Source organism: Oryctolagus cuniculus, chromosome 17 (genome assembly GCF_051225735.1).
Source record: "Oryctolagus cuniculus isolate XC-2025 breed Fujian yellow rabbit chromosome 17, ASM5122573v1, whole genome shotgun sequence".
In the NCBI taxonomy this organism is placed as follows: domain Eukaryota; kingdom Metazoa; phylum Chordata; class Mammalia; order Lagomorpha; family Leporidae; genus Oryctolagus; species Oryctolagus cuniculus.
Window position 1 is genome coordinate 15,775,370 of NC_142883.1, and position 26,752 is coordinate 15,802,121.

The following is a 26,752-nucleotide window of genomic DNA, read 5'->3' on the forward strand; positions in this document are numbered from 1 at the left end:
ATCCAAGAATTAAGTCTAGTTTGGCTAGGACAACACGTTTTCTAGCAGTAAGATAAATCCTTGCATTCTTACACTTAGAAACAAAATCAAGGACAGATTTGAAACAATGCGATATAATTGCAGCTACAGTAGCATGTAGCAATCTTCCCAGACTGGAACTACTAAACAAACAGGCAGCTGGGGTCCCCTGTTTTCACACAGACCCACGTGCGTGGCCACAGCCATTCTGGACGGCCTCATGCTTCTGAGGCGTTAGGAGGGCTGAGCTCCTTTGTCAGATCCCTACGATTTTCTTCTCCCTGCTATACAAAGGAGTCCTTTTCAAGATCACCACTGCAAAACACTCAGACCACTTTGAAAGAGGGACGTGATTGTGCGTATAGAAGTAATTATGTGAAATAGCTTCTATCATCGCGGATGATATGAATTTTATTTTCCAACTTTTCGTGCTATTATTCACTTACACCTGACACAGTGTAAAGATGAAAATGCCTGGTAGGGTGCCCAGAGCTGAGTACTTGTGAAGTTCGAGGCCAGGGCCCCCCATGCCTGCCTGGCGTCCTTGGGCAGCAGCGCACCGAGGACGCGAGACGTTGCAAACGTCAGCTCATTTGTTTTTATAAAATGTTAGCCCCAGGGTAGTTATGACTGTGCAAGACCTTCAGGGCGCTGTCTTCTGTCTCAAAGATGACGAGATCAGAATTGTTCCCAACAAAATTTGCCACTGAATGTGTCGCACACCTCCCTTCCCCCTGCCACTGGATGCGTGTGCTCGTGTGCTCAATGTCCCGTCACCTGGCTCGACGCTTTGGCTCCTGCTTGGTGGAAATGAAGCCAGAGACCCCTTAGAGACTCAAGTCGAATCCAGGAGGTCTCCCACCCCAGGAAGGCCGTGGGTTCCAGATTTGGGCCTTCACCCAAATTTCTACTGAAATCGATTGTTCCTCAATCTGACTGGGGCTGCCGTGCCGTATCTCAGATCCAGAGGGAACGAATGCAGAAGGTGGTAAACCTCTCTCCTTGGAGCCCACCATGCCAGGGTAGTTCTGGGGCAAGTGCCCCAAAGCCTGTAGGAGAGGAAAGAAATTTGAAAGGCTGTGTCCCCCAGAGTAGACCGGGCCAGGCAGATCCGGTTTCCAGAGGCCCGTGTACCCAGCGTCACACCAGGCACCGGAGCAGCTCGGGACCCTTGGTTGAACAGAATGGGCAGGACAAAGATGTGTTTTGGGGAGACGGGGTGAGACCTGCAAGGCCCCCCCTCCCCGGGAAACCTCCTTCCACCAGACCCTGGTGGCTGCACACTCCCCGCTGTGCTCTGCCTCTCAGTGCCCAGCACTGCTGTGCCTGCGTGGCCGAGTGAGGGCAGCGCCTCAGAGCCTGGCCCGGGCCCGCCTCCCGCACTGCCATTCTCGCCACTCGCGTGTTCCTTAACCTAGACTCAAACTGTCGCCATGCTCATGAGCCTGGGACAAGTGAGGCACTTACCACCACGTTATGGCTCCAGTGTCAAGGCCCCCATTTCCAGACACCTGCTTCTGGGTGGGAGGTGCCCAGACACACTGCTGCATCATCACCCCGTCTCCTTGCCGCAGCCGCGTATCGTGTCATTCCAAGACAGAGGGCTGCCGCACGGGCCTCTGCGGAGACGCTCCTTTGGGGGTACCTCCTGGCTCCACCGGCCTTTGTGGCCTGGCAGGACAGAAAGCATTAACTGTGTCAACTCTGGCAGCCCCTTGACTCCTAAGCACTTCCGTTCTCCCGAGGGAGATATCACTAGGGTGCTTCTCTCATGGGTGGTCCTGGGAACCAGGGGCCTCAACGGATTACCTTGTAAACTGCCTCGGGGTGTGCGAGCACCTCTGGGGAGAAAGCAACTTCTCAGATTTCTAGATCTGTATTTTATTTTATTTACTTATTTTTTTCTTTTAAGATTTATTTTATTTATTTGAAAGACAGAGTTACAGAGAGAGGTAGAGACAGAGAGAGAGGTCTTCCGTCTGCTGGCTCACTCCCCAGATGGCTGCAACGGCCGGAGCTGCGCCGATCCAAACCCAGGAGCCAGCCAGGAGCTTCCTTGGAGTCTCCCATGCGGGTGCAGGGGTCCGAGGACTTGGGCCATCTTCTGCTGCTTTCCCAGGCCATAGCAGAGAGCTGGATTGGAAGAGGAGCAGCCAGGATTAGAATCAGCACCCATATGAGATGCCGGCGCTTCAGGCCAGGGCTTTAACCCGCTGTGCCACAGTGCCAGCCCCAGAAATATAATGTTTTTATATTGCCCCTAGAGCTGTATTTTAAGAAATTAATTATTTCATTCACTTGAGAGAGAGACAGGCAGGCAAAGAGCTCCCGCCCATTGGCTTTTACTTGCTGGTGCCCGGGCCAAATCAGGAGCCAGGAACTCTGGCCCTGGGAGCCAAGTACTTGAGCCATCACGGCTGCCGCCCAAGGTGTGCGTTAGCAGGAAGCGGGATCAGAAGCGGAGGAGCCAGGCACGGGGTACCTTGTGTTGCCTCAGGCACTCTCCGGCCACACTTCTAAGAGCCAGTCCAATGCAGGCACTGAATTCTAGGCCCTTTTCAGGGTCACGGACAATGTGGGGAACTGTTCAATCAGACCAGTGGTTACCATGGAAGAAGCAGAAATTCCTCACAACCAAGCAGAAACCGGACAACTTAGTTGACTAAAAAGCCCGTAGTCTTTCCCTTCCTTCCCAGAGAGCCCAGGGCCACCTGCCGGCCTGGAGGGCCTGCCGTGCTGGACAGGGCACTAGGATATTTCGTCTCTCGAATGTTCCAAAGAAGCCGTAGGAACCCTGAGTTCCCCCGCAGAAGACAGCCAGCAAGCTTTCCTAGCCCCGGTGGGGACGGCGGGCCTCTGTGGAGACACACCACCGGCCCTTCTCACCTGCCAGGACCCCGCAGCCTGGCTGCAGGGCACCCTGGGGCGGCCGCCCAGGCCCCCAGGGCCGAGGACGCAGCGTCTGCATTTCCTTAGTGACAGAGAAGGTGGAGAGCGGCTCCCGGTTTTTCCGGAGCACCGCTGCTTCTGCTAATAGCGATGGGATCCTTGCCGTTCCCCATCAGCCAGGAGCAGCTAGATACTGGACTGCAGCTCGCAAGGACCCAGCGCTCCGCCACAGGAGGCCGCGTGGGCGGTTCACCTGGTACCAGGAAGCAGCTGGCTGAGCCCCAGGCTTGCCCCGGTGAGGTCACCCAGACCTCCCAGCAAGCACGGGCCGCTTCGGGAGCCCGGCCGTGACCCAGCGTGAGAATCCACCCAGACTGCGGGGAGTATAATGAACCAGCAAAAGCTCTGCTGATCACCTGCAGCCCCTCCAGAAGACAGTGCCCCCCCAACCCCTGACTTGAGGGCAACAAAGGCCTAGAATCCTGCAACCCAAGACAGGGACCACCAGCCACACGTGGCTGCTGAACGTAACATTCACATGAACTCAAATCTAGCTCCTATGTGGCACCAGCCACGTTTCACGCTCTCAGTGGCCACCTGGAGTCGGTGGCTACCACGCTGGGCCATGCGATAGAGAACGCGTCCATCATTGCTGAATGTTCTGGGGGACAATGCCGTTCTGGATTATGGTCAAGTGCACACAGCGAGACAAAGCAGGCGCCACTGCGTCAGAAGGGGCCCTGCGTCCCAGCAGCTGGCCGGGCACCATCCGCGCAGCCCAGGGCTTTGCCCGCTGCGGCACCTTGCCAACGGCAGCTGTCCTGTGACTCAGCCGGGCCTTTGCATTTTGTGTTGTTCCCCGGCCCCGGGGGTATTTGCACCACTCCTTTCATTATCTATGTATTCATCCTCTCCCGTCTGTGAAATGTCAGCGTCTCCTCTTTCAAACGGTTTGGGGGGGGGGGGGGCTGCTCTCCGTTAATCTGTCAGTGTCAACCCACTGACACCCTGAATCGTGGCAGGAGAGCAGCCCAGGCTTAGGACGGCTTAGGACATGAGTCACCCTCTGCATTTTCTCCGACTTCTGCTTGCCCATTGTCAGGGCCCCTGTGGGTGGGGCCTCCCCTGTGGCCCCAGGCCAAGTCTCTCTCTTTCTCTCACAACACACACCAGCTCCCACTGCCAAAGGCCCCACCCCGGGAGGCAGGAGACGGTGAGTCACCTGCAGCACCTGGCCGGTGCCTGTCCCAGCCGCCCTCCTGACTCCGTGCAGATTCTGCGCCCTCAAGGTGCACCTGCGTAGTGGCGCACCTCTGCCCCTGCACCGCCCGAGCGGGTGTGAAGCCCCCCCTTTGACAAGCGTGGATCTGTGGGAGTTTCCCTTGGAGTACGTTTGCCATTTCTGCCGTGGCTCTGTCTGTCACGGTGTGTGTCCCGCACGCACCTCAGACTCCAGGTGCCGAGTGCTTTTTTTTTTTTTTTTCTGACAGGCAGAGTGGACAGTGAGAGAGAGAGACAGAGAGAAAGGTCTTCCTTTGCCGTTGGTTCACCCTCCAATGGCCGCTGCGGAGCCAGGTACTTATCCTGGTCTCCCATGGGGTGCAGGGCCCAAGCACTTGGGCCATCCTCCACTGCACTCCCGGGCCACAGCAGAGAGCTGGCCTGGAAGAGGGGCAACCGGGACAGAATCCAGCGCCCTGACTGGGACTAGAACCCGGGGTGCCGGCGCCGCAAGGCGGAGGATTAGCCTAGTGAGCCACGGCGCCGGCTGCCGAGTGCTTCTTTACCCTATCCCGCACATGGTTCCTCTTCCTGAATGTCTTGTTCTGCCCCAGCCAGATATCTGGAAATTCACTTAGACTCCTCGCCTCTTCCCTCTGCTCTTCCTCGCACTCTGCAGCAGCCAGGCACCAGAGCCCAGCTGCCTCTCTCTCTCTCTCTCTCTCTCTCTCTCTCTCTCTCTCCTCTGTCCCCCAGCACCTTCCTTTGCAGGAGCCTGTCTGTCTGGATTCTTGTAGCAGTCCCTCCCCTGGCCATTTACTTCACGCAGCCTCCCAAGCTGCTTATTTAAGAAAGATCCTTCTGGAAGCAAACTGCACCATGGCACTCCTTGATCAAAAGTGCTCCGGGAATTCCCACTGTCTTTGGGGTCAGGGTACTCCAGGCCCAGCACAACCGACCAACCGCTGTGTCTGCTCGGCTCTGCAGGTGAGCCAGGTCCTTCCATTGCTCTCTCAGAGCCTCTTCTGAGCTCAAGTTCACCACGGGGTCGGGGTGGGGGGGGACGTCTGCTGGTCTACCTCCGCCCTTAGGCTGGGAGCTGGGGAACAGCGTTGTGTCTCCGTGGCCTAACACGTGGCAGGTGCTCATGGCTTCATTCTGTGGCTGACAGCTGCACTGTTTCAACAATGCACACGTGCAGAAAGACACAACCGCAGGGGGTGGGGCTCTCGCCTTGCTTCGAGTGGGGCAGGACCTGTGACCTGGCCAGCGATGATGAGCACCGTGCTTTGGTGAGGCTCTCAGTCTGCAATGGCCAGTGCTTGTGACCCAGCATCCCGAACCCCCTGAACTGGTGACCAGACTGCCGGCCAGATAGAACATTCTTTTTCCCGGCCTCCCCTCTGCGGAGAGACAGATGGCTTCTTTAACTCCGAGTCAGTTCCTTTTGTTTCACAGGTAGGCAAGAACAGAGAGGCAGGGGGCGGGCTGGGCTGCAGCCTCCGAGGGTGGAGGAGGCTCAGAATAGCAGAAGCCAACTGAGGACGCCCGGTGCTGGGTGATGGAGGTCGGTGTGCTGCAGCTGGCCGCTGCGTGGGGGACCCCTTTTTTAATCAGAGTGTGATTCACTGTAACACAGGTGTGCAGGCCCTCCTGTGGGCAAACCAGGGTGCTGGGGTCTTCGCCAGCGTCCCCGGAGCGGGGCGGGTCACAGCCATCTCTGCGGCAAAGCCAGCAGTGCGTCATTTCTCCTATGTTTCTGTGCCGAGTTCCACCAGGTAATCTTAAAATAGGGCATGGCATTAAAATGGGGCAACTGTCAGCTCAAATTGCGACTGCCTCCCGAAAGTTGTCCTGCCTTTGTAAAGAGATAAGCAAGGCAGCCGCTGGCCCTGCCGCAGCGCGATGCTGCTGTGTGGCCAGGTTGATAGAAACACCAATTCTTATCCCAGCTCAGCAACACTGTCGGGGCCACGAATGGGTGGCCTCTGACCCAAAAAGCTCCCTGTGTTAATTGGACTTGGTAGTTCAAAAATTGCATAAGAGAAGATTATAGTAAAATGTCTTTTTTTCCTTTCCATGTAATGCTGTGTACTTCACTTTACTGCATTTTATTAAAATTCCCTACTTCTCAAAAAATTAGTTCCAATTAGTGTTTAAAACCAAAAAACCTGTTAGAAACTGATTAAAATCCAGCTGTCAAAATTTAAATATTTTCTATTGCAAGGTGGCATTCGGGTGCATGCCTGTGGTAAATGTATTTTTACAATGGATAGCATTTCTTACGAAAACTTATATTTCGTTGTTATAATGCTTTATTCTCTAAGAAATCACAATGCAATGATTATGTGTCAATTAAAATAAAATATTAAATTTTAAAATGAAAATAAAGTAGAATAAAGACCTTATGAATCACTTTTTTGCACAAGACGCCGTGGTGGGAGCCATGGGAATACAGTCCTGAGTAAGCCATGTCCTTCCCCAGGGTGGTTTCCATGTTGGGGAACTAACACACACACACCTGCTATTTGTGCCAGGATCTGATGCGAGAACAGATGATCAAAAGGCAAGTGGACCGGGTAGGCATTTGGTGCAATGGTTAAGTCGCTGCTTGGGATGCCCACATGCCATAGAAAACCAATCTCTCTCTCTCTCTTTCCATTTCAAATTTTAAAAAATAGAAATAAGTTTTAAAAGTGAGGGGAAACCTGAGAAAACCTCACAGGGAATGCAAATTTTAAGTGGGATCCTAAGTCACAGGCAAGACCTGCGGCTCTGCGAGGCGGGGGGTGGGGGGTGGGGGGTGGGTGCTGAGGCACAAGGCCGTTGCAGGGGAGGAGGAGGCTGAGCCCATGGGTTCATCTAGGTGGTGTGAGCCATCTTCCCGGGGCCAGGAAACCCTCCTCCCGCCCCTTGCCTGCCTTGCCTGGAAGCCTGGCTCTTCCCTGAGGATGCGCCTGCCGCACTGTCCTCTAGGGGGCGCCACACATGCTCATCAAGCACAAGAGGCAGGAGTGCATCCTCCCGGCTCTCTGGGAAACACCGGTCCCTGAGCACCGCGCTGCCTTGTGTCACCGCTCTGTTCCATCCCGCTGGCCTGCTGCCACCGTGCCACAGTCGGGGGAGCCCTCCTGGCAGGCGTCGCAGGCTGCATCTCTCCACCTCCTCATCTCGGCCACACCCTGGCCTCTCATCCCTGCTGCACCACGAGTGCCCTCCTCCATCCCACGCTGCCACCCCTGCCCACGAAGGCACGCCCGGGACTGTGATGTCACCCAACACGGGATCACTGCGGCCCAGCAGGCCACCCGCTCTGCCTGCAGCTTGCTCCCCTCTGGGGCCCTGGCCCATTGATTCCCCCTGGCCCTGTGCCGGCCCCCTCTGTGGTGGCACTTCCTTGCTGGGCAGCCCAGATCCTGTGCTTGGCCATCTTAGCAATCCCTGCATCCTTCGGTCCTTTGTGCACACTGGCCTGGGAAAATCCCGCCCACCCAATGTCTCTGGGTCCACATCCGGGCCACCAGCTACCAGTGGGGAGAAATCACCCAGCTTGGAAGGATGGTGCCACTGAGCCCTCAGTGCCCCCAACTTCTGGAATGCTTCAGTGTGATCCAGCTCCCTGGCCAGCTCTCGCGTCCTCCTCAACCCTTCCTCTTCCCAATCTCCTGTCCTTTCTCTCTCCCACCCCGCACCACATCGGTCCTCAGACGGAAGCTTCCTCCGCTGGTCCTGTCCCTCCCCCTCCTGTCCCCTGCTCCGGGCCCCTGCCTTCCTCAGGTCCTGCCCTGGCCTGCCGGTGTCTCCAGCCCTGCGCCATTGCATTTCCTTGTGCTCCAAGGCCTTGCACCAAAGAGAAGACAGAGCCGGCGCCTCTCTTCCCCACACCCCCAGCCACTGGCTTCTTCTCCTTCACCAAGTCCCCAAAAGCATTATTTACACTGCCTGACTCCACTTCCCCACCTCCCACTCGCTGCTCAGCCCACTCCAATCTGGCGTCTGCGCTCGTCACTCCACGGCGCGGCGCGCTGCCGGGCGACTTCTGTGAGTGGATGCAGCAGGTCCCTCCCGGCCCCCGCCGCGCCTGACATCACGGCCGCCCTCCACACCTCCTCCACTCGCTGCTTCCCTCAGCTGCTGCGACTTCTTCTTCCTGTTCTCCTCGTGCCCCCTCCCTGCTCTCTGCAGGGGGCTTGTTTATCCTTTTCTTTTTAACATTTATTTATTTATTTGAGAGGCAGACTCATCATCTGGTTCATTCCTCAAAAGTGCCCACAATGGCCCCTAAGTGGAGCCAAATCCGGGAGCAGAGAAGGCCAGCCAAGTCTCCCACACAGGTGGCAGGAGCCCCAATGATGACTTGCATGGTCATTGCTGCCTCCCAGGATCCGCAGCAGCGGAAGCAGGATTTAGGAGCAGCCGGGTACCAAACCCAGGCGCGCGGATGTGGGTCGCCAGCATACTAACTCCTAGGCCAAACTCCTGACCCCAGAGGCAGCGTCTCACATTCTCACCTCTCATCTATCTCCACCTGGATTCTGACCCAGGAGTTCCTTCTCTCTCTGTACCCGAGGGTTTTGTCCCATCTTGGGGCACCGACCTCTTTGGTTTGCAATATAATGTGCTCTCTAGATCCCTTTTCAGAAGAAATTTTCAAAAGCATAAAGTAACACAAGATTTCAAAGGAAACCACTTTTACGGAAATAGTCATCAGAATATTTTTAGCAATTTGTGATTCAATTATACATGTGCTTCTTTATTAACACATTAAAAACAAGTAATAGGTGTAAATGGTATTCTGAGGCAGCTGCAACAAATCTAATGAGGATGTGGAAAAATCCGTGATTTTTATTGGTGACAAAAATCGCAGGTCTTGCAAATACTACTGTGGTTTGTTGCCTGCCTTCGAAGATGAGGAATGTGCTCAGATCTCAGTTAGAGCTTGGTGAAAACAAAGGTGCAACGTTGTTCCCGTCCAAGTTCATGCCCCGCCCCCAGGAAGCCCCCCTCCACACATTCTCCTGAAGTTATCCCACCAACGTCTTAGCTGCCTTTGACTTTCAGATCAACATTTCCGGTCCCAATCTCGCTTTCGATCTACAGATCTGAGTATCCAACCAGCTGTTTACTCCCTATCGCCACTTGGATGTCTCAAAGGACACCTCAAAGACCAACAGGCCCAGAGTCAAGTCCCCACCCCGGCCTCCTCCTTCCTTTTGGGCAGCACGGACAGCGTCTGACAATGTCTTTCCACTCTCTCGCCACGCACAGCTCATCGCCACGCGCTGTCCACTTCACTCACCCAGTGTCTTTTGAACCCCTCTGCGCGTCTTCCCTGCACCACCTCACTGAGCCCCGGCGCTGAGTGGGTCCCTAAGCAGTCTCCACACTCCCACCCCTGCCCCCGCCCGTCCCCTCTTCCATTCCTCGGGCAGAGTGATGCTGACAAGTGGAATCAGATCACTCGTCTTCCCTGCTGAGGCAAATCCCTTCCATGGCGTTCTGTGGCTTTTGGAATGAGGATCAAAATTCCTCGTGTAGCCAGCAAGAGCTGTGGGGTCCGTGCCTCCTTCCTGCGCTGTGCTGCTCGCACACAGGCCTTGGGACCACTACCCGTCCTCAGAGACGTTCTCCTGGCTGCCCCTCTCCCACCCAGATCGGGACCCCCGCCCCCCCACCCGCCATATTCCTGTGGCTGTCCGTACTTCGTTTCCTTTCTAAAGTACAGGACTCTTGCCATTGTATGTTTATGTAGTGAGTTCTCCCCTCCGTGATCCACCTCCACACCCCGACTATAGCCTCTACAAGGGCTTGGTCCTGTTTTACCCATCATTCCCTCACCCCCAGTGCACACGGCTGGGTTTCCTTTCCTGAGATGGTTCCTTGTCAGTATAACTTTGCATTCTACCCTAAAGCCCCAAGTGTAAGATAAGACCTCTCTTTTCAACACTTACCTTGTATTGACTTTCTTGTACTGATGTCGGGCCATTGTTGTTGCTAGGTGATACTGGGATGGGAACAATTCTAATCTAATGAAATAATGAAATAAATGTTTATTATTAGCCATGCAAGAGGAAACTAAGCCGTGTCCCCACAAAGAACCGAGTCCCTCCCGCACCTACAAGATCTGCACATGTGTATTGCGCTCCCGTTCCCCACATGTTTTAGTGTGGAAGCTTCCACACACGCAGAGCAGGGCTGGGAACTGTGCGGTGAGTGTGCCTATGCCCACCAGCTGTTCGCCGTCACTGGTGATGTTTTGCTGTCTTTGTTTTATCCCTAGTTGATCTTTCTGTCCATGCATCCGTTGATCCAACATGGGTGTTTTATGCATTTCAAAGTAAGATGCAGACATTGGTACTCCGCATCCCTAAACACTCCGGCTTGCACACAGAGCTATTTGTTCATGGTCCTGTGCTTTTGATTGTTCATTCTGCTTTTTCAGATTTTGTTTTAGAGATAAACATTTTACAGTGAATTGTACAAATCTTCAATGAGATTTGACAGCAACATACACCCAGGTAACACAGCCCCCACTGAGTTTCCATCACGCCATGGAGTTCCCTATGCTCCCCTCTGTTCTGAGTGTTTTCACCATAGATTTTTGCCGTGTCTAGTTCCATGTTTTAAAACTTAATTGGAGCAGTAGTGTTTTTAAATGAGTCAATCAATTAATTAGAAAAGTGAGGCAGAGAGAGGGAAAAGAACAAGCTCCTGTTCACTGATTCGCTGTCCAAATGCTTGCTCCTGCCCCAGGCCAGGGGCTGAAGCCAGGAGTCACGAACTCAGCCCAGTTTCCGAATGGGTGGCAGGGTCCTAGTCACTTGTGATAGGACCCCTGCCTCTCAGGGTCTGCATCAGCAGGAATCTGGAGCCAGGAGCAGGGTAGGGCACCAAACCCAAGCACTCCAATGTGTGATTCAGGCTTCCCAACTGAGCTCTTAACCACTGGACCAAACATCTGACCCTTGTTCCACTTTCACTGTTTCCTTTGCGTTCAACTTTCTTCCTTATTTATTTCATTTGGGAGACAGGCGACAGCCCAGAGACACCTCCCATCTCCTGCTCACTTCTCAATTACCCCAACAACTGGGGCTGGGCCAGGTTGGAGTTGGGAGCCAGGAAATCAATTCAGGTCCCCATTGGGTGGCAAGGACCCAACTCCTTTTTGTCCCCCCAAAGAAATATTTTATTTAATGAGTACAAATTTCATAAGTATAACTTTAGGAATATAGTGATTCTTCCCACCATACCCATCTTCCCACCCCACCACTTCCTCCCTCTCCTATTCCCAGTCCCATTTTCCATTAAAATTCATTTTCAATTAACTTTATACATAGAAGACCAACTGTATACTAAGTAAAGATTCCAACAATTTGCACACACACACACACACACATAAACTGTTTGAGAACAAGTTTTACAATTAATTCTCATAATACAACTCCTTGAGGACAGAGGTCCTGCATGGGAAGTTAGTGCACAGTGACTCTTGTTAATTTAACAATTAACACTCTAATGTATGACTTCAGTGATCACCCAAGGCTCTTGCATGAGCTGCCTAGGCTATGGAAGCCTTTTTTTTTTTTTTTTTTTTTTTTTTTTACAGGCAGAGTGGACAGTGAGAGAGAGAGAGACAGAGAGAAAGGTCTTCCTTTGCCGTTGGTTAACCCTCCAATGGCTGCCGCGGCTGGCGCACCGCGCTGATCTGAAGGCAGGAGCCAGGTGCTTCTCCTGGTCTCCCATGGTGTGCAGGGCCCAAGCACTTGGGCCATCCTCCACTGCACTCCCGGGCCACAGTAGAGAGCTGGCCTGGAAGAGGGGCAACCGGGACAGAATCCAGCGCCCCGACCGGGACTAGAACCCGGGGTGCCAGCGCTCAGGCAGAGGATTAGCCTAGTGAGCCGCAGCACCAGCAGAAGCCTTTTAAATTCACAAACTCCGTCAGTATTTAGACAAGGCCATAAGCAAAGTGGAAGTTTGCTCCTCCTTTCAGAGAAAAGCACATCCTTCTTTGATGGCCGCTTCTTTCCACTGGGGTCTCACTCACAGAGATCCTTCATGTAGGATAATTTTTTGCCACAGTGTCTTGGCTTTCCATGCCTGAAATGATCTCATGGGATTTTCAGCCAGACCAGAATGCCTTAAGGGCTGATTCTGAGGTCAGGGTGCTATTTAAAACAATTGTCATTCTATGAGTCTCCTATGTAGACTGCTTCCCTGTTGGAACAATCTCTCCCTTTTAATTACATTTATTATTATTGCCAGACAATTGATCTTATTTATATGACCACTTTAACACTTAATCCTATCTATATGATCACTTTAACACTTAATATGGCCATGTTAACACTTAAGATGGCATTTTTACCACCCAGCTTAATAGGATTTGGGGTCCTACAACAAGATTTTAAACTGCCTCCTTAGAAGTAAGCCTGTAGGAATGTATGCAGAGCTATACAGCTTTACAGGTACAAACTTCCTCCTCCCTCTCTTATTCCCACTCTTATTTTATACTGAGATCTATTTTCAATTGACTTTGTACACATATGATTAACTATGTTAAGAGCTCAAAAATAGTATGAATAAGAGAAAGAAAAAGAAAGAAAGAAAGAACTGTTCCTTGATAGTCAAGAAAAGGGTTATTCAAGTCATTGCTTCTTAAAGTATCAATTTCACTTCTACAGATTTCCTTTTAGGTGTTCTAGTATCACAGATCAGGGAGAACATATGGTATTTGCCCTTCTTAGATTGGCTTATTTCATTAAGTATGATGTTTCCCAGGTTAATCCATTTTGTTGCAAATGACTGGATTTCATTATTTTTAACCACTATATAGTATTCCATAGAGTACATATCCCATAATTTCTTTATCCAGTCTTCAGTTGACAACCATTTAGGTTGATTCCATGCCTTATCTATGGTGGACTGAGCTGTAATAAACATGGGGTGCAGATAATTCTTTCATATGCTGATTTCATTTCCCTTGGGTAAATTCCCAGGAGTGGGATGGCAAAGTCATATGGTAGGTCTATATTCAGATTTCTGAGGTATCTCCAAACTGTCTTCCATAGTGGTTTTACCAGTTTACGTTCCCACCAACAGTGGATTAGGGTACCTTTCCCCCTACATCCCCACCAGCATTTGTTGTTTGTTGGTTTCTGTATGAAAGCTGTTCAAACTGGGGTGAGGTAAAACATTGTGGTTTTGATTTGCATTTCCCTGACATCTAGTGATCCTGATCATTTTTTAATGTGTCTGTTGGCCATTTAGATTTTCTCTTTTGAAAAAATGCCTGTTTAAATCCTTGGCCTATCTCTTAACTGGGTTTTTTGTTTTGTTATTGTGGAGTTTCTTGATCTCTTTGTATACTCTGGTTAGTAATCCTTTATCAGTTGCATAGTTTGCAAATGATTTTTTCCACTATATTGGTTGCCTCTTCACTTTCCTGAGTGTTTATTTTGCAGTACAGAAGCTTCTCAATTGGATGTAATCTCATTTATTAATTTTGACTTTAGGCCGGCCCACTGCCTGGACCACTGCACCCACGTGGGAGACTGGGAGGAGGCACCTGGCTCCTGGCTTCGGGTTGGCGCAGCTCCGGCCATTGCGGCCATTTGGAGAGTGAACCAATGGAAGGAAGACCTTTCTCTCTGTCTCTCTCTCTCACTGTCTATAACTCTACCTGTCAAAATTTTTTAAAAATTTGGCTTTAATTGCTTGTGCCTCTGTAGTCTTTGCCTGTACCAACATCTCCCAGGGTTTCCCCAATATTCTCTACTAATATGATGGTATCAGGTCATAGATTTAGGTCTTTAATCCATTTGAATGGATTTTTGTGTAAGGAGTAAGTTAGGGGTCTTGCTTCATACTTCTGCATGTGGAGATCTAGTTTTCCCAGCACCATTTGTTGAAAAGACTGTCCTTGCTCCAGGGATTGGGTTTAGGTTCTTGGTCAAATATAAGTTGATTGTAGATGCTCGGATTGATTTCTGGCATTTCTATTCTGTTCCATTGGTCTATCCATCTGTTTTCATACCAGTACTAGGCTGTTTTTATTATAACTGCCATGTAGGATGTCTTGAAATCTGGTATTGTGATGCCTCTGGCTTTGTTTTTGTTGTGTAAGATTGCTTTAGCTGTTCGAAGTCTCCTGTGTTTCCATATGAATTCCTGCTTCATTTTTTCTATATCTGAGAAGAATTTCCTTGGTATTTTGATTGGTATCACATTGAACCTGTAAATTGCTTTCAGAAGAGTAGACATTTTGATGATATTGATTCTTCCAATCTGTGAACATGGAACATTTTTCCATTTTTTGTATCTTCTATTTCTTTCTTTAATGTTTTGTAATTCTCATTGTAGAGATCTTTGACATCCTGGGTTAAATTTACTCCAAGGAGTTTGATTTTTTTTTTTTTTTTTGTAGCTATTGTGAATGGGATTGTTCTTAGAAGTTCATTCTAAGCTTGGCATTGTCTGTGTATACAAAGGCTGTTGATTTTTGTGTATTTATTTTATATCCTGCTACTTTTACCAAACTCTTGTATGAGTTTCAGTAGTCTCTTGGTGGAGTCTTTTGGATCCCCTCTATATAGAATCATGTCATCTGCAAATAGGGATAGTTTGACTTCCTCCTTCCCAATTTGTATCCCTTTGATTTCTTTTTCTTGCCTAATGGCTCTGGCTAAAACTTCCAGGACTGTATTGAATAGCAGTGGTGAAAGTGGGCATCCCTGTCTGGTTCTGGATCTCAGCTGGAAAGGCTTCCAACTTTTCCCCATTCAATAGGATGCTGGCCGTGGGTTTGTCATAAATTGCCTTGATTGTGTTGAGGAATGTTCCTTCTATACCCAATTTGCTTAGAGTTTTCATCATGAAAGGAAGTTGAATTTTATCAAATGCTTTCTCTGCATCTATTGAGATAATCATATGGTTTTTGTTTTCAGTTTGTTAATGTGATCACTTTGATTGTTTTGTGGATGTTGAACTATCCCAGCATACCGGGATAAATCCCACCTGGTCCAGATGAATGATCTTTCTAATGTGTTGTTAGATTCGATTGGCTAGAATTTTTTTTGGAGGATTTTTGTGTCTATGTTCATCAGGGAAATTGGTCTGTAGTCCTCTTTCTCTGTTGTGTCTTCCGGGTTTAGGAATTAAGGTGATGCTGGATTCATAGAAAGAATTTGGGAGGATTCCCTCCCTTTCAATTGTTTTCAATAACTTGAGAAGAATTGGAGTGAGTTCTTCTATTTTTTTAAAGGTTTATTTTATTTATTTGAAAGACAGAGTTACAGAGAGAGGTAGAGACAGAGAGAGAGGTCTTCCATCCACTGGTTCACTCCCAAGATGGCCACAATGGCAGGAGTGGCGCCAATCCGAAGCCAGGAGCCAGGAGCTTCTTCTGGGTCTCCCATGTGGGTGCAGGGGCTCAAGGACTTGGGCCATCTTCTACTGCTTTCCCAGGCCACAGAAGAGAGCTGGATCAGAAGAGGAGCAGCTGGGGCTAGAACCTGCGCCTGTATGGGATACCAGTGCTTCAGACCAGGGCTTTAACCCACTGCGCCACAGCGCCGGTCTGGGAGTTAGTTATTTAAATGTCTGGTAGCATTCAGCAGTGAAGCCTTCTGGTCCTGGGCTTTTCTTTATTGAGAAGGTCTTTACTACTGATTCAATTTCTGTCTTAGTAATGGATCTGCTCAGGTTTTCTGTGTCTTCATGGCTCAATTTAGGGTGGTTGTATGTGTCCAGGAATCTATCCATTTCTTCTAGGTTTCCCAGTTTGCTGGCGTACAGCTCTTTGTAGTAATTTCTGGTGATTCTTTTTATTTCCGTGCTGTCTGTTGTTACATTTCCTTTTTCATCTCTAATTTTACTGACTTGGTCCTGAGTCGTGGGCGCCCTCACCCTCCACATAGGTCTGCTGGGTCCCTCCAGTCTGCGTGGTTTCCTCTGCGGTTTTCTCCCTGACTCTTCTCTGAGACTGCGCTCTCTCTGAGTTTTAAAACCGTCTTCTCCTGGACTATAGCAGCGAGCTCCCTCTCTTCTCCGCCATCTTAATCCCCTGGCCTCTAGGACCCAGCTCCTCGGCACCCCCTGCTGCCTCTCAGGGGCTGCATTCGCTAGAATGGGCAGAGGGCCAGGACTGGACCCAGGCGCTCTAACACGGGATGCGGGCCTCCCTGGTGGTGTCTTAACTGCTGTCCCAACTTTCTAAGCCATTTGAGGCCCATTTTAGAAAGACATAGAATATACATTTTAAATACATGAGATAAATAAATCAATCCATGTATTCATTAAATTAGAATTACATATAAATTTCGGATTAAAGTTATAATTTTCTCTCAAAATGATGAAGCCTTTTTAAAAGAAAGATAATTACCAGAAAAGTTAGATAGAAACTGACATTCTCATCTCAACCAAAAAATGTAAATTAATATGCTACTCTGGAATATAACATGAGAATAGAAAATTTAAATCTTTGTGATGACTTTAATCCATGTAAATTCCCTCTTTGCAGCACTTAAAGAAATAATTAAAATACACATAAAGATACAAGGATATTCATCTAAGTGCTCTTAGCAACCAACATGACCAAGAGAAATAATTATGATGTTCATAAATGAGGAATGCATTATAAAGACAAAGACAGCTTCAAAGAAGTAATATTTAGTGAGTTTATTCTTAAAGTAATATTTATACTACAATTCTGAAAATATTGTATGTATTGCAGTATATATATTGCAATATAATATATTAACATAATTAAGGAATAAATATTTTAAATAATAGAAAAAGATAAAATATAAAAGAACGCAAAATTCCACAATATTAAATTTTACTCAGAAATATTGCTGAATTCGTGATTTTTAAAATACACGTTTCTAATTCATTCCACTGAAAAGGCTGATAACCAACACCACCCAAGTAGCAATGAGCAAGCCTAGCACACAGATTGCGATTTCTGAATTGAAGAGAACCAGAGTTTCTTGGTGAAAGTATCTGGTTCCAGGTTTCAGGAGGGTAAAGTACAAGGCGAGATGAGGATATTTTACTCACCAGAAAGCAAAGTGTTCAGAGCCTTAGTCAAAAGCCAGCTTGGGTAGACGCCCACTCACCACTTTTGGTACAATTTGAGCATCAAAAAGTTGATGAAGTCATTGCATAAAACATGTCCTGGAGATCACAGAGACAATGAAGAAAAGATAAGGAGGGGAGGGAAGGCGCTTCTTTAGAGAAGAAAGGTGACAGCAGTAGATCAGGCAAAGCGTGTCGCCGGCTGCCAGTCACTGGGCAGGACGGTGTTTTGCAGAGGCTGCTCAGTGTCAAGGCGTCACCCCACCCCCACCCCCGCCGCTGCCACCTGCTAACTGGGGAGGGGCAGAGGGCCTTCCTGCCGGAAAGGTCCCGTGGTCACTGCCTCACCCTGGGGAGCAAACACAGCACTGCCGGTATGGACAGCCCAGCCGTGCACCTGCCGAGGTGGCAGTGTAAGGAAGCTCGCCACGCCGATGATGGGATGTTTGCACTGGACGTGATGCCCTGAACTTTATTATGAGGAAAAATTCAAAGTCAGAACATAGATATTCTACAGAACAGCTACCGGAGCTCTTCAAAATGGTCTTAAAAATTAAGCAGAAAAGGTCAGAGGACTATCCTAGATGAAAAGATAAAGAGGCAAGATAACTGTCTGCAGTGCAGGTGGCTGGATGGTCATCAGTGCAGACAAATAGCCGGAAGGACGCCTGGGGATGACGGCGTTGGCTGTGCTCTGAACGTTAGGCCACATCACGAGACTATCACATTTCTTAGGCAGGAGAAGGACGGCATTGTCGTCTTGTGAGAGAATGTCTGTTTTGATAGGAAATGCATGTTGAAGTATTTAGGTATAAAAAGTCATGAAGTCTGGTCACTTTGCAATTGTTCAGAAGAACTGGGGCCAGTGCTGTGGCATAGCCGGTAAAGCTGCCGCCTGCAGTGCCAGCATCCCTTATGGGCGCCGGTTTGAGTCCCAGCTGCTCCACTTCTGATCCAGTTCCCTGCTAATGTGCCTGGGAGGGCAGTAGAGGATGGCCCAAGTGCTTGGGCCCCTGCACCCATGTGGGAGAACTGGAAGAGATTCCTGGCTCCTGGCTCCTGGCTTCAGACCAACCCAGCTCTGGCCATCTGGGGAGTGAACCAGTGCATGGAAGACCTCTCTCTCTTTCTCTTTCTGTAACTCTGCCTTTCAAGTAAACAAAAATAAATCTTTAACCCCCCACAAACACACACACACATATAGTGTGTGAGAGAACTGGCAGTGGTAAGGGTAATAGGTATTCCTTGTACTAGTTTTCAACTCTGTAGGTTTGGAAAATTTCAAATTAAGGTTGAAAAAATTCACAGAAAGTTATCACTGCAGTGTAAGTGACACGATCTGTGTGGGACAGTTCTGCTTCTGTACCCGTGAGCTTATACACCTGCATGCACTAGGTCATGTATGTTAGATCATGTATGTTTGTTAGGTCATGTGTGTTAGGACATGTGAGCTGCTGTAGCAGAGGGACCAGGACCGCAATGGCTCGATCAAGATGGAGGTTTGTGTCTCGCACGTGGGCCAGTCCGGCTGCAGACGCTGCTTCTCCACACAGACTTTCAGGGGGTCAGGCTGATGCCAGGTTGCTGGACGTGACCTTGGGCAGGCGGAGGTGTAGCGTGTGGGGCCCGAGACTCCCCCTGAAGCAGGTCGCACATGTCCTCTGCTCGCACTCACCTGGCCAGGCGGCATCCGCATTCCGGTTCCTGCAGCTGGGGCAGGGACGGGGCGGAGGGGGGTGTATGTGTGGCTCCTTCACAGCCCTGAAAAGGGTCTGAAAGAACGCAGACCAACCTGTTAACAGTGTTTATTTCAAGGTCAGTGGATTTTGGATGCTTTAAATGTTCTCTTCTTTATGCTTGCCTTTATTTTTCCATTATGAGCATGCATTTCTTTTGTAATAAAGGAAAGAATTGCACTTTACAAAAATAACCATTGGGACAACAGAGAGATCATTTCATGGGCAAATTGCAAGACGTCTTTGTTTTCTGCTTCTGGCAGAAATACACAAGCAAATCTTCAGTCCCACGCCAAGCATTTCCCCACTCTGGAAGCTTCCACCGGACCCCATTCTCTATCCCACTGACTCTCAAACCTGTCTGGAATCTCAGGGCTCCCCAGTCTGACTCCCCTTGCCCACCCCCACCCCTGCTCTGGCCACTCACCTCTCTATCCGGGAATCTTGCCTGCGGGGTCCACTCCCTCTGCGCCTTGGCTCCCCTGCCGTCTCCAGCTTAGCCGGAGCCCAGGGGAGCCCCAGCGCACACCACCTTCTTCCCTCACCCTCGCATCTCAGGGCTTCCCTGTGACCTCACTGGTCACTTATTCAATGTCGTTTTGCATTCTGCTAGTAAGATGCTCAGGTGGTCTCTCCAGCTGCCAGCCTCTGGTTCTGGCGTCCCTCGCGGCGCCCAGCTTGGAGGTGGAGATGGTGTGGGTGCAGACGGTGCTCCTCCCCTGCCTCCCGCGCCCTGTGACCTCGAGGGGGCGGCTGCAGGGAGCAGCTGGGCCTGGTGGCCGAGCCCGCACACCCTCTGAGCTCGGGGGCTCCTCTCAGCTAAAAGAATATGAGTGCAAATGAAGGGCGAAGGGGAGAACTAGCAAAACCCCACGGAAAACGACCCACCCGAGGGCATCTCAGTGTGCCACTCGGCCCTGCCTCTCCGTGCTCAGATTTTTCAAATCCAGTGTCTTCTGGCCAGCCACAGCCCGCTGCCTTCCCCACTGCCCACCACGTGGAGTCCCTCCCCTGCCACAGCCAGAGAACATTGTACACGGTGTCCCCAGTAGCAAGAAACCCAGAGCACGGGAATGTGGTCACCCCGCCCGCGTCAGTTGCTCGGTGATTTCTGCAGCACGCCTTGCCGCGTGAGAAATACCCTGCAGATGTCAGAAGGCCCGCCGCACGTGTGACCAGGGGCTTGCCTCCCTGTGATGGACAACAACCGGGAAGCGAGTCCTCCGTCCCACTTGCCTCTCCATGCAAGCGCAGACCGCACAGCAATTCTGAGAAGACTCAGACCCCCAAGGCCGCGGGTGCTGTGAGGTCCCAGCGTCCGGCTGGGCCAGTCCAGTCTGCAAGCGTGAGAATCGGGAGGAGACTGGGGGCAGCTGAGAGCTCGCTACAGCGCTCCACGGCGGACAGAGACAGGGGCCGGGGTCGTGGATGCGCACGGCGGACCGGCTGACTCGTGACAAAATGGAGAACAAAGGCTTCTAGTGCCGGTCCGGGTCTGACCCAGCCCCACTTGCTGCCACGTGGTCGGGGCGGGGAGGCAAATGAGGGTCAGCAGCTGTCTGGCTGCAGATCCTTGTCCCGTATTGTTAGTCAAGGGTGCAACTGTGGCACCCCCAAAGTTTTTCTGTGGCTGCCCCTAGAGTTTTTCTGGACAGGAGAAAGCGCGGCCCGTTTGGAGCTGCAGCAACCCTGGGTGTCGAGCAGGCTCACACGCGCTGTGTGAAGGCGCCGGTCCTCCAACGCTGTCTGTACAAGCTGCCCTCGCTGCCCTGAGGCTCTCGGTGTGTGAGGCACAGTGTGGACGCGCGCGTCGGGCACGGCGCTCAGCGGGCACTCGTCTGCACCTGGTCACCCTGCCCGTGTTGTCTCTGTCTGTCAAGGTTCGCTGCCTCCATCTTGCTCTTGCGTAATCTCCTGAGATGTGCTGCATGTAGGAAACAAGCAGACTTCTCCCCACACCTCGCTCTCTCCTCGGCTTCACAGCAAGCGTGCCCCGATCCGCCCCGCTCAGCCTCCCACCCCCGACCCCGCAACCCGGGGCAGACTTTGGGTTTCCTGCACAGCCGTCGGGATCTGGCAGCGCAGCTCGGGGAGGGGCGGGGGTGGCACGCCGGCTGAGAACCGGGTTCCTGGGTCTTGCAAAGGAGCCATGAGGCAAGAGCCGGAAAACAACTTCCAGCCTTTTTTGTCCCTGGCTGCTTTAGCCGACTTGCTCTTCTGATCATCTGTCTTCATTGTCACCTTCCCATTTCAGACTCAAAGTTGTTAGGTCCCAGTTTAAAAAAATCTAGTCCTTTTCGCCTCCCCAGGGAGATGCATCCCACGCCCCAGCCCTGCGTGTGCGCCTTGCAGGAGCTCTGACTTGACCCCTCGCACGGTGCTCAGTACTTCCGCGCTCAGTAGTACTCACTTTGCCCCCCGAAGTCCCTCCTCTCCCCAGCGTGAGGCGTTCCCTGAAATTGTGTTGCAGAAGGAGCCCACAAACTAATTGGAGGCGTTGCCATAGAGCCCCCCAACCTGGATCCACTCGCCGTGTGCTCAGCAAGCAAATCCCTGGCATCGGCGCGGTGGAAGAAGTCAGGTATCTGTTCGCAAAGCGCAGAGCAAGGAGCTGGGCAGCTGTCGATTAATTCCTAGGCTCCCCATGGAGTTGGGGTGAAGGTTCTTATCGATTGAAATTGGAGCTGAGAAGTGCGTGCTCAGCTCGTGTCCAGGTTCCTGGCTGGTCGCTGGAGCCCACGATCTTCCTTTGACTGGTCAGCAATGCGGTGTTTTTTGGGGAATTTTTATGGTGGCCAAGGGGGCTTCTGTAAGTCTGAGGGATTACCTTCTGCCCCAGACTTGGAATTTCGCTAAACAAACCCCTCCGGCAACGCCGGCCAACAGGGTTTTATCTATGGGAGAAGCAAATGACTTTTTGAGTCTGGTAATTAGAACCTAGTAGAGCCAACTCTACCCTCCCTCAATTCAGTGGATTCCTTTTGATAAGTGGTTAACCCTAAAGGCCGGCAAGGATGTGTTGTCTAAGGGGACAGATGAGAGACTGGGTTCCATCTTGCTTGTGAGCATGCCTAGCCCTGGGCAAAGCCCCACTTTATCATGTATCATGACCAAAGACCAAGTTGGGAACCATTGGAAAACCTTAAATACAAAAACAACAGCACTCCAGAAAATACTTAGTGATTTTGTTGATAACTTATGGTAGTTAGCAGGGTTTTATTAGGACTTTCATCAAATTCCCAATAGAGAACTTAAAATATCATCTTATGTCAGATAGGTTGGGATGTTTGTTTTTGCTTCTGCTGCTCCAGGCTTTGATTTTGAAATATAAAGCTGGTTTTCTCTGTCTGAAGGAATGCTGTGTGATGTTGCCTCCACCTCCGTGTGACATATCAGCTTAGGAATGTATGAACATTGCAATTTTCAAAATTACAGGAGGAAAAGACAAAATTTCTAAATCAAAATTGAGTCAAAATGTTTAATTACTACCGTTTGATAATCTGTAAATGCTGTTAAATATTGGCCACAAGAGCTTTATTGTCTGAAAGAAATTTGCACCATGTTTTCTTAAGACTATAGACTTTTCTGCTGGTTATTTATGATTATTGTAAATGAAGTGGCCTGGAGAAGAAGTCAGAGTCCAGGGCAGGACCTGACCCACCTCACCGTTCATACCTTTTTAAAATAGATGAAATTCGATAGGATTTTTGATTGGGGTCTTTGATTTCAACAGTGGGCAGTTAATGTACAAAAGTTGGCTGGACATGAATGGCTAATTACAAAAGCCAACACATACGTGGCACTCACTGTGTTATGTGGATATAGCGCTGTTGTAAGGGCTATATACATATCTTAGCTCATTTAATCCTCACAAAAGATATGCTCCTAACTAATTAATATACATTAATCCACACCAAAAGATCTACTGCTGCTCCTGGATGAGGACATTTGAGTTGCAGAGAAATGAATGAACCCAGTGTCACACAGTATTACTTCAGGCAAGAGCCAGGATTCACTTCCGGGGAGCTGGGTTCCAAAATCTTCAATACCCATCCAAGGCTCATTCTGCTAGATGAACCCCTGAGTTTTTGGGAGAGAGGGTGGGTGAGAACGGCTGAGATGGCAAGAGGCTGTGAATAAAGACCACAAAGTAGCAGTGATTATTTAGGATGACTCAGGCTAGCAGGAAGAGCTCCCTTGCACACCCACACAGTGTGCGCATGATAGGTCTGGCCATTATGGCTTCAGTTCCCGCCGACCAAACATGTGCTTCTCTTGTAGTTTCTAGGCTCTCCTGGAACCAAGGCTGGTGGAACCAAGGCTGATGGAAGCAGGAATCAGAGAGAGATGGAGCTGGAACACAGCCCCACTCCTAGGAGGCAGCCTTTCATAGCCCAGGCTGTCCGGCGCCCCTTTGGCTGGAAGCCTAATGAGGGGAGGGGGGTCAGCTCAGCCTCACGTCCCACCCGCAGGCGTTTCCTTGCTGACTCCTCCCTGCTCACCTCTGCCTAGGCAAGGAATGACCTCCAGCTCTGGGTGGAGGTGACAGGGATGGGCCCACTAATGGCAGACACCTGTTCCTGGTGCTGTGGTCACAGGTGCTGGTGGTCTCAGCCAGAGCCTCTGTCCCACCTTTCTGCTGGCTGGAAACAAAGGCCGACGGGCAGGCCCTGTGTGAGCAGACTTGGCCCACTAACGCCAGCTGGTTGTGTTGGGAAGTTTGTGGAAGAAATCCCAACCCATGCTCACTCCTATTGTTCTTGGAACCCAATTCTAGGACTATGACTTCCAGGGCCCAGTTAGAATGACAGTATTAGGCATCATAATTAACATTTTCCCACATTTCCTTTTATTTTTAAAATAGATTTATTTATTTAATTAAAGGGAAAAGCAACACAGAGAAAGAGAAAGAGAAAGAGAAAGAGAAAGAGAAAGAGAAAGAGAAAGAGAAAGAGGGATATATTCCATTTGCTGGCTTACTCCCCAAATGGCTGCAATGGCCCAGGTTGGGCCAGGCCAAAGCCAGGAGCCTGGAACTCCATCCAGATCTCCCATGTGGGTGGCAGGTGCCCAAGGACTGCTGGCCAAGGCTGCTTGTCTGGGACTGCTATGAAGTTGCAGACTCCACAGGGCCACTGCTGATGCCGGGCACTCATCCTGCCCCTTCCTGTGTGTGTGTGTGGGGGGGGGTGGTTCTGCAAATGGACAGCAGACAATAATTATGTGTGTTTGTCAGCTCTACCCAAACCCGACACGTAAAAACTGATTTATGGCATTGGTGGGTAGGGATCTGTCCACCTGCTGATTTATAGAGACTTCTTTGTGGCAGACTGACAAGTGGGGGACTTTCTAAGAGTTCAGTGTGTCTGACATTGCACCCAATCATTCAGAGCTATTCAGAGTATTCGCCCGAGTCAGGAGCCTGTGAAATTAAAGTGTCACGACTGTCAGGAGGAAGGATGAGCAAGATCAACACAAACTTCAGCAACCGCGGACGTTAATTCAGCCCCCGTGTCCGCAGAGGGGCCTCCCCAGGGCGGGGCCGAGGTGTGACGGGTGGGTGGGTGGGGTCAGGAGCCACCTTGTGATTGTTCGTGTGGAGGGGACAACCCAGCAGATGGTGCTACACCAGCGCCCGACACCGTGAGGCTGCACTTGGCGTCTAAGATCAGGTTTCTCGGAGCCCTTTACACGCGGGTTGTCTTCATCATTTCGTTGGTGGATGCCAGTGTGGCGGAGGATAAAACTGTCCAATGCCTGAATAATTTTTGTTGTGTCTGCAAGGCTGGGTGGCGAGATTCTGACACCGCAGGAATCCTGATTTGTCCGTGCACAGATTTACGCTGACTTCTTTATAGGAGACTGACAGGGTGGGGGCCTTCTGGAAGATTAGTCCGTCTGGAGTTGCACCCAGCGATTCAGAATAGTGAGGCGGAGCGCTGATTTAATCAGTCCCTACCACAGCTGGCTAAATTTCCTTTTCACTCACTGTCAAGCGTACGATTAACATAAGGAACATTTTCCCTGACCTATCTCCAAAGTAGCTCAAATAACAAACAGCAAGAAGGTTAAAAGCCCTGATTTCTCCCCCCGGTTGCTTTCACATGTATCTTTTAACATGAGCTATCTATTGGTCATCAAATTATCTAGGGGTCAGAAACGCGTTCTTTGCATGATGTTCCACAAAACAGACTCCGGATACATCCTCTTCCTAATGCTCTACAGAATGTTCATAGTCTCAGCTTTGCAGTTGGGCTCTCTTTGTAGCTTTTATTTATTTCTTTTGTTCATTTTATTTGAAAGGGAGAGAAGGAGAGAAGGAGAGAGGGAGAGAGGGAGATCTTCCATCCACTAGTTCACTTCCCAAATACCCATAAAAGCCAGGAGCAGGGAACTCAATGCAGGTCTCCCGGTAGGCGACCAGGACCCACCTACTTGAGCCATCGTCGGCCATCTCCTAGGGGTGCGTGTTTGGAAGCACAGAAGCTGGGACTCCTCCAGGGACCACAGTGGGGGACGTGGGCATCCCGGGCAGCGACTTCGCTGCTGCCACATGCCAGCCACATTTTGCTGTGGTTTCTAAGTGGCTGTGCCCAGCCCTTCAGCGTCTCACAGGTGGAGTGGTGCCAAGCGTGGCCGTCGGGGCCAGGGTTATTGCTGGAGGGGTCACTGCATCTGCCTCATTTCTTTTTCTTTCTTTTTTTTTTTTTTTTCCCCTCTCTCTGCCTCAAGAAAAGTAACCTATGTGGCCACTGATACCCGGAAACCTTTTGTTTTTTTCCGTAGAGTTCTGGTGAGGAGGAGCCTCTGACCGAACCAAAATCATCTCCCAAGGTATCTACAGTCAAGTGTGATTCCAGACTTCCAGCCATTGACCAGACACCAGTCAAGCAGAAACACAAAAGCACTATGACACCAAGGAAACCAGAGAAAGCAGGCCCCAGCAAAGCCCCTGCAAGTGAGTGGCTGCTGAAATCCACAAAACCTACAACTCCTGTCTTACTGTGACAGTCAAACTGGTGGTATTGGCTAAACCCGGCCTTCCCCAAATAGCTAATCCAGGTTTGAGGAGATGAAGGATGCTGTGTAATCCATCAGAATAAGGCCAGCGTAGAACCTCAGGTCCAGGAGGCAGGAATGAGGTGGTCACTGTCCCCGCCGCCCCGCTTCCCCCAGCCACCTGCCTTGGGTGGCGCTGCCCAGAGCCCGAGTCGCAGGGACGCAGGCGTGTAGCCTCAGGTATCGAGTTTTACGACTCGGGCCAGGGCATGAAGAGCAGCTTTCAAAGGCATCTCAATGGCACGATTTATAGCAAGCGAGGGAGTAATAAAGTCCTCCGGTTCTGGGTTTGGCCTCCACGGGAGAAAGGGAGCTTGATAAATCCGCCCTTTTGTGCAATTTGGTAAATAATTCACTCATTGGCTGCCTTTGAAGCAAGGGCCAGCCTTGTGCTCGGGGCAGGGGTGACTTAATTGTACCCAGGAAGGGGCCAGTGGCCAGCTGGAAATGTGGAGTCCCTCGGGCTCATGCCCGCCAAAGCCGCACCCGTGGGACTTGACTCCCCCGGGAGCTGACGCCTGGCACATGGGGGCGATCAGGACACGGGGCCTCGTCTTCCACTTTGGAAGGGAGCCAGAGGAGCTGCAGAATTCATAAACAGCACGGGATGCACTCAAGCCCGAGTCACAGCTCCTGCCGGATCCTGAGCAGCTCCTGTCGTGCGAGCACCGGCCCAGTTAGGTCTTCGTGCATTTTTAGAAAACAGCAGCTTCCCATCAGGTCAGCCGCCTGCATTGCCGGCTCCAGTGAAG

The 26,752-nt window shown here is 50.6% G+C and overlaps 1 protein-coding gene and 1 long non-coding RNA gene across 4 annotated transcripts in view; one reads left to right on the forward strand and one right to left on the reverse strand.

Moving 5' to 3' along the window:
- Positions 1–26,752, forward strand: part of MARCHF10 (membrane associated ring-CH-type finger 10) — an 84,225-nt gene that overhangs the window by 17,664 nt on the left and 39,809 nt on the right. For both annotated transcript variants that reach the window (XM_008271682.5, XM_089316849.1), the window contains exon 4: positions 25,728–25,899. In XM_008271682.5, the coding sequence (XP_008269904.4) occupies positions 25,728–25,899 (172 nt within the window). The remainder of the gene's footprint in view (positions 1–25,727; positions 25,900–26,752) is intronic.
- Positions 1,884–17,411, reverse strand: LOC138846048 (uncharacterized). 2 transcript variants are annotated; one of them, XR_011383433.2, is made up of 3 exons: positions 17,188–17,411; positions 10,080–10,154; positions 1,884–2,151 (listed from the first exon to the last, which is right to left on the reverse strand). It is a non-coding gene; the product is annotated as an uncharacterized LOC138846048 (long non-coding RNA). The 2 variants fall into 2 exon arrangements; XR_011383434.2 differs by lacking the exons at positions 10,080–10,154; positions 17,188–17,411 and adding an exon at positions 2,905–6,524.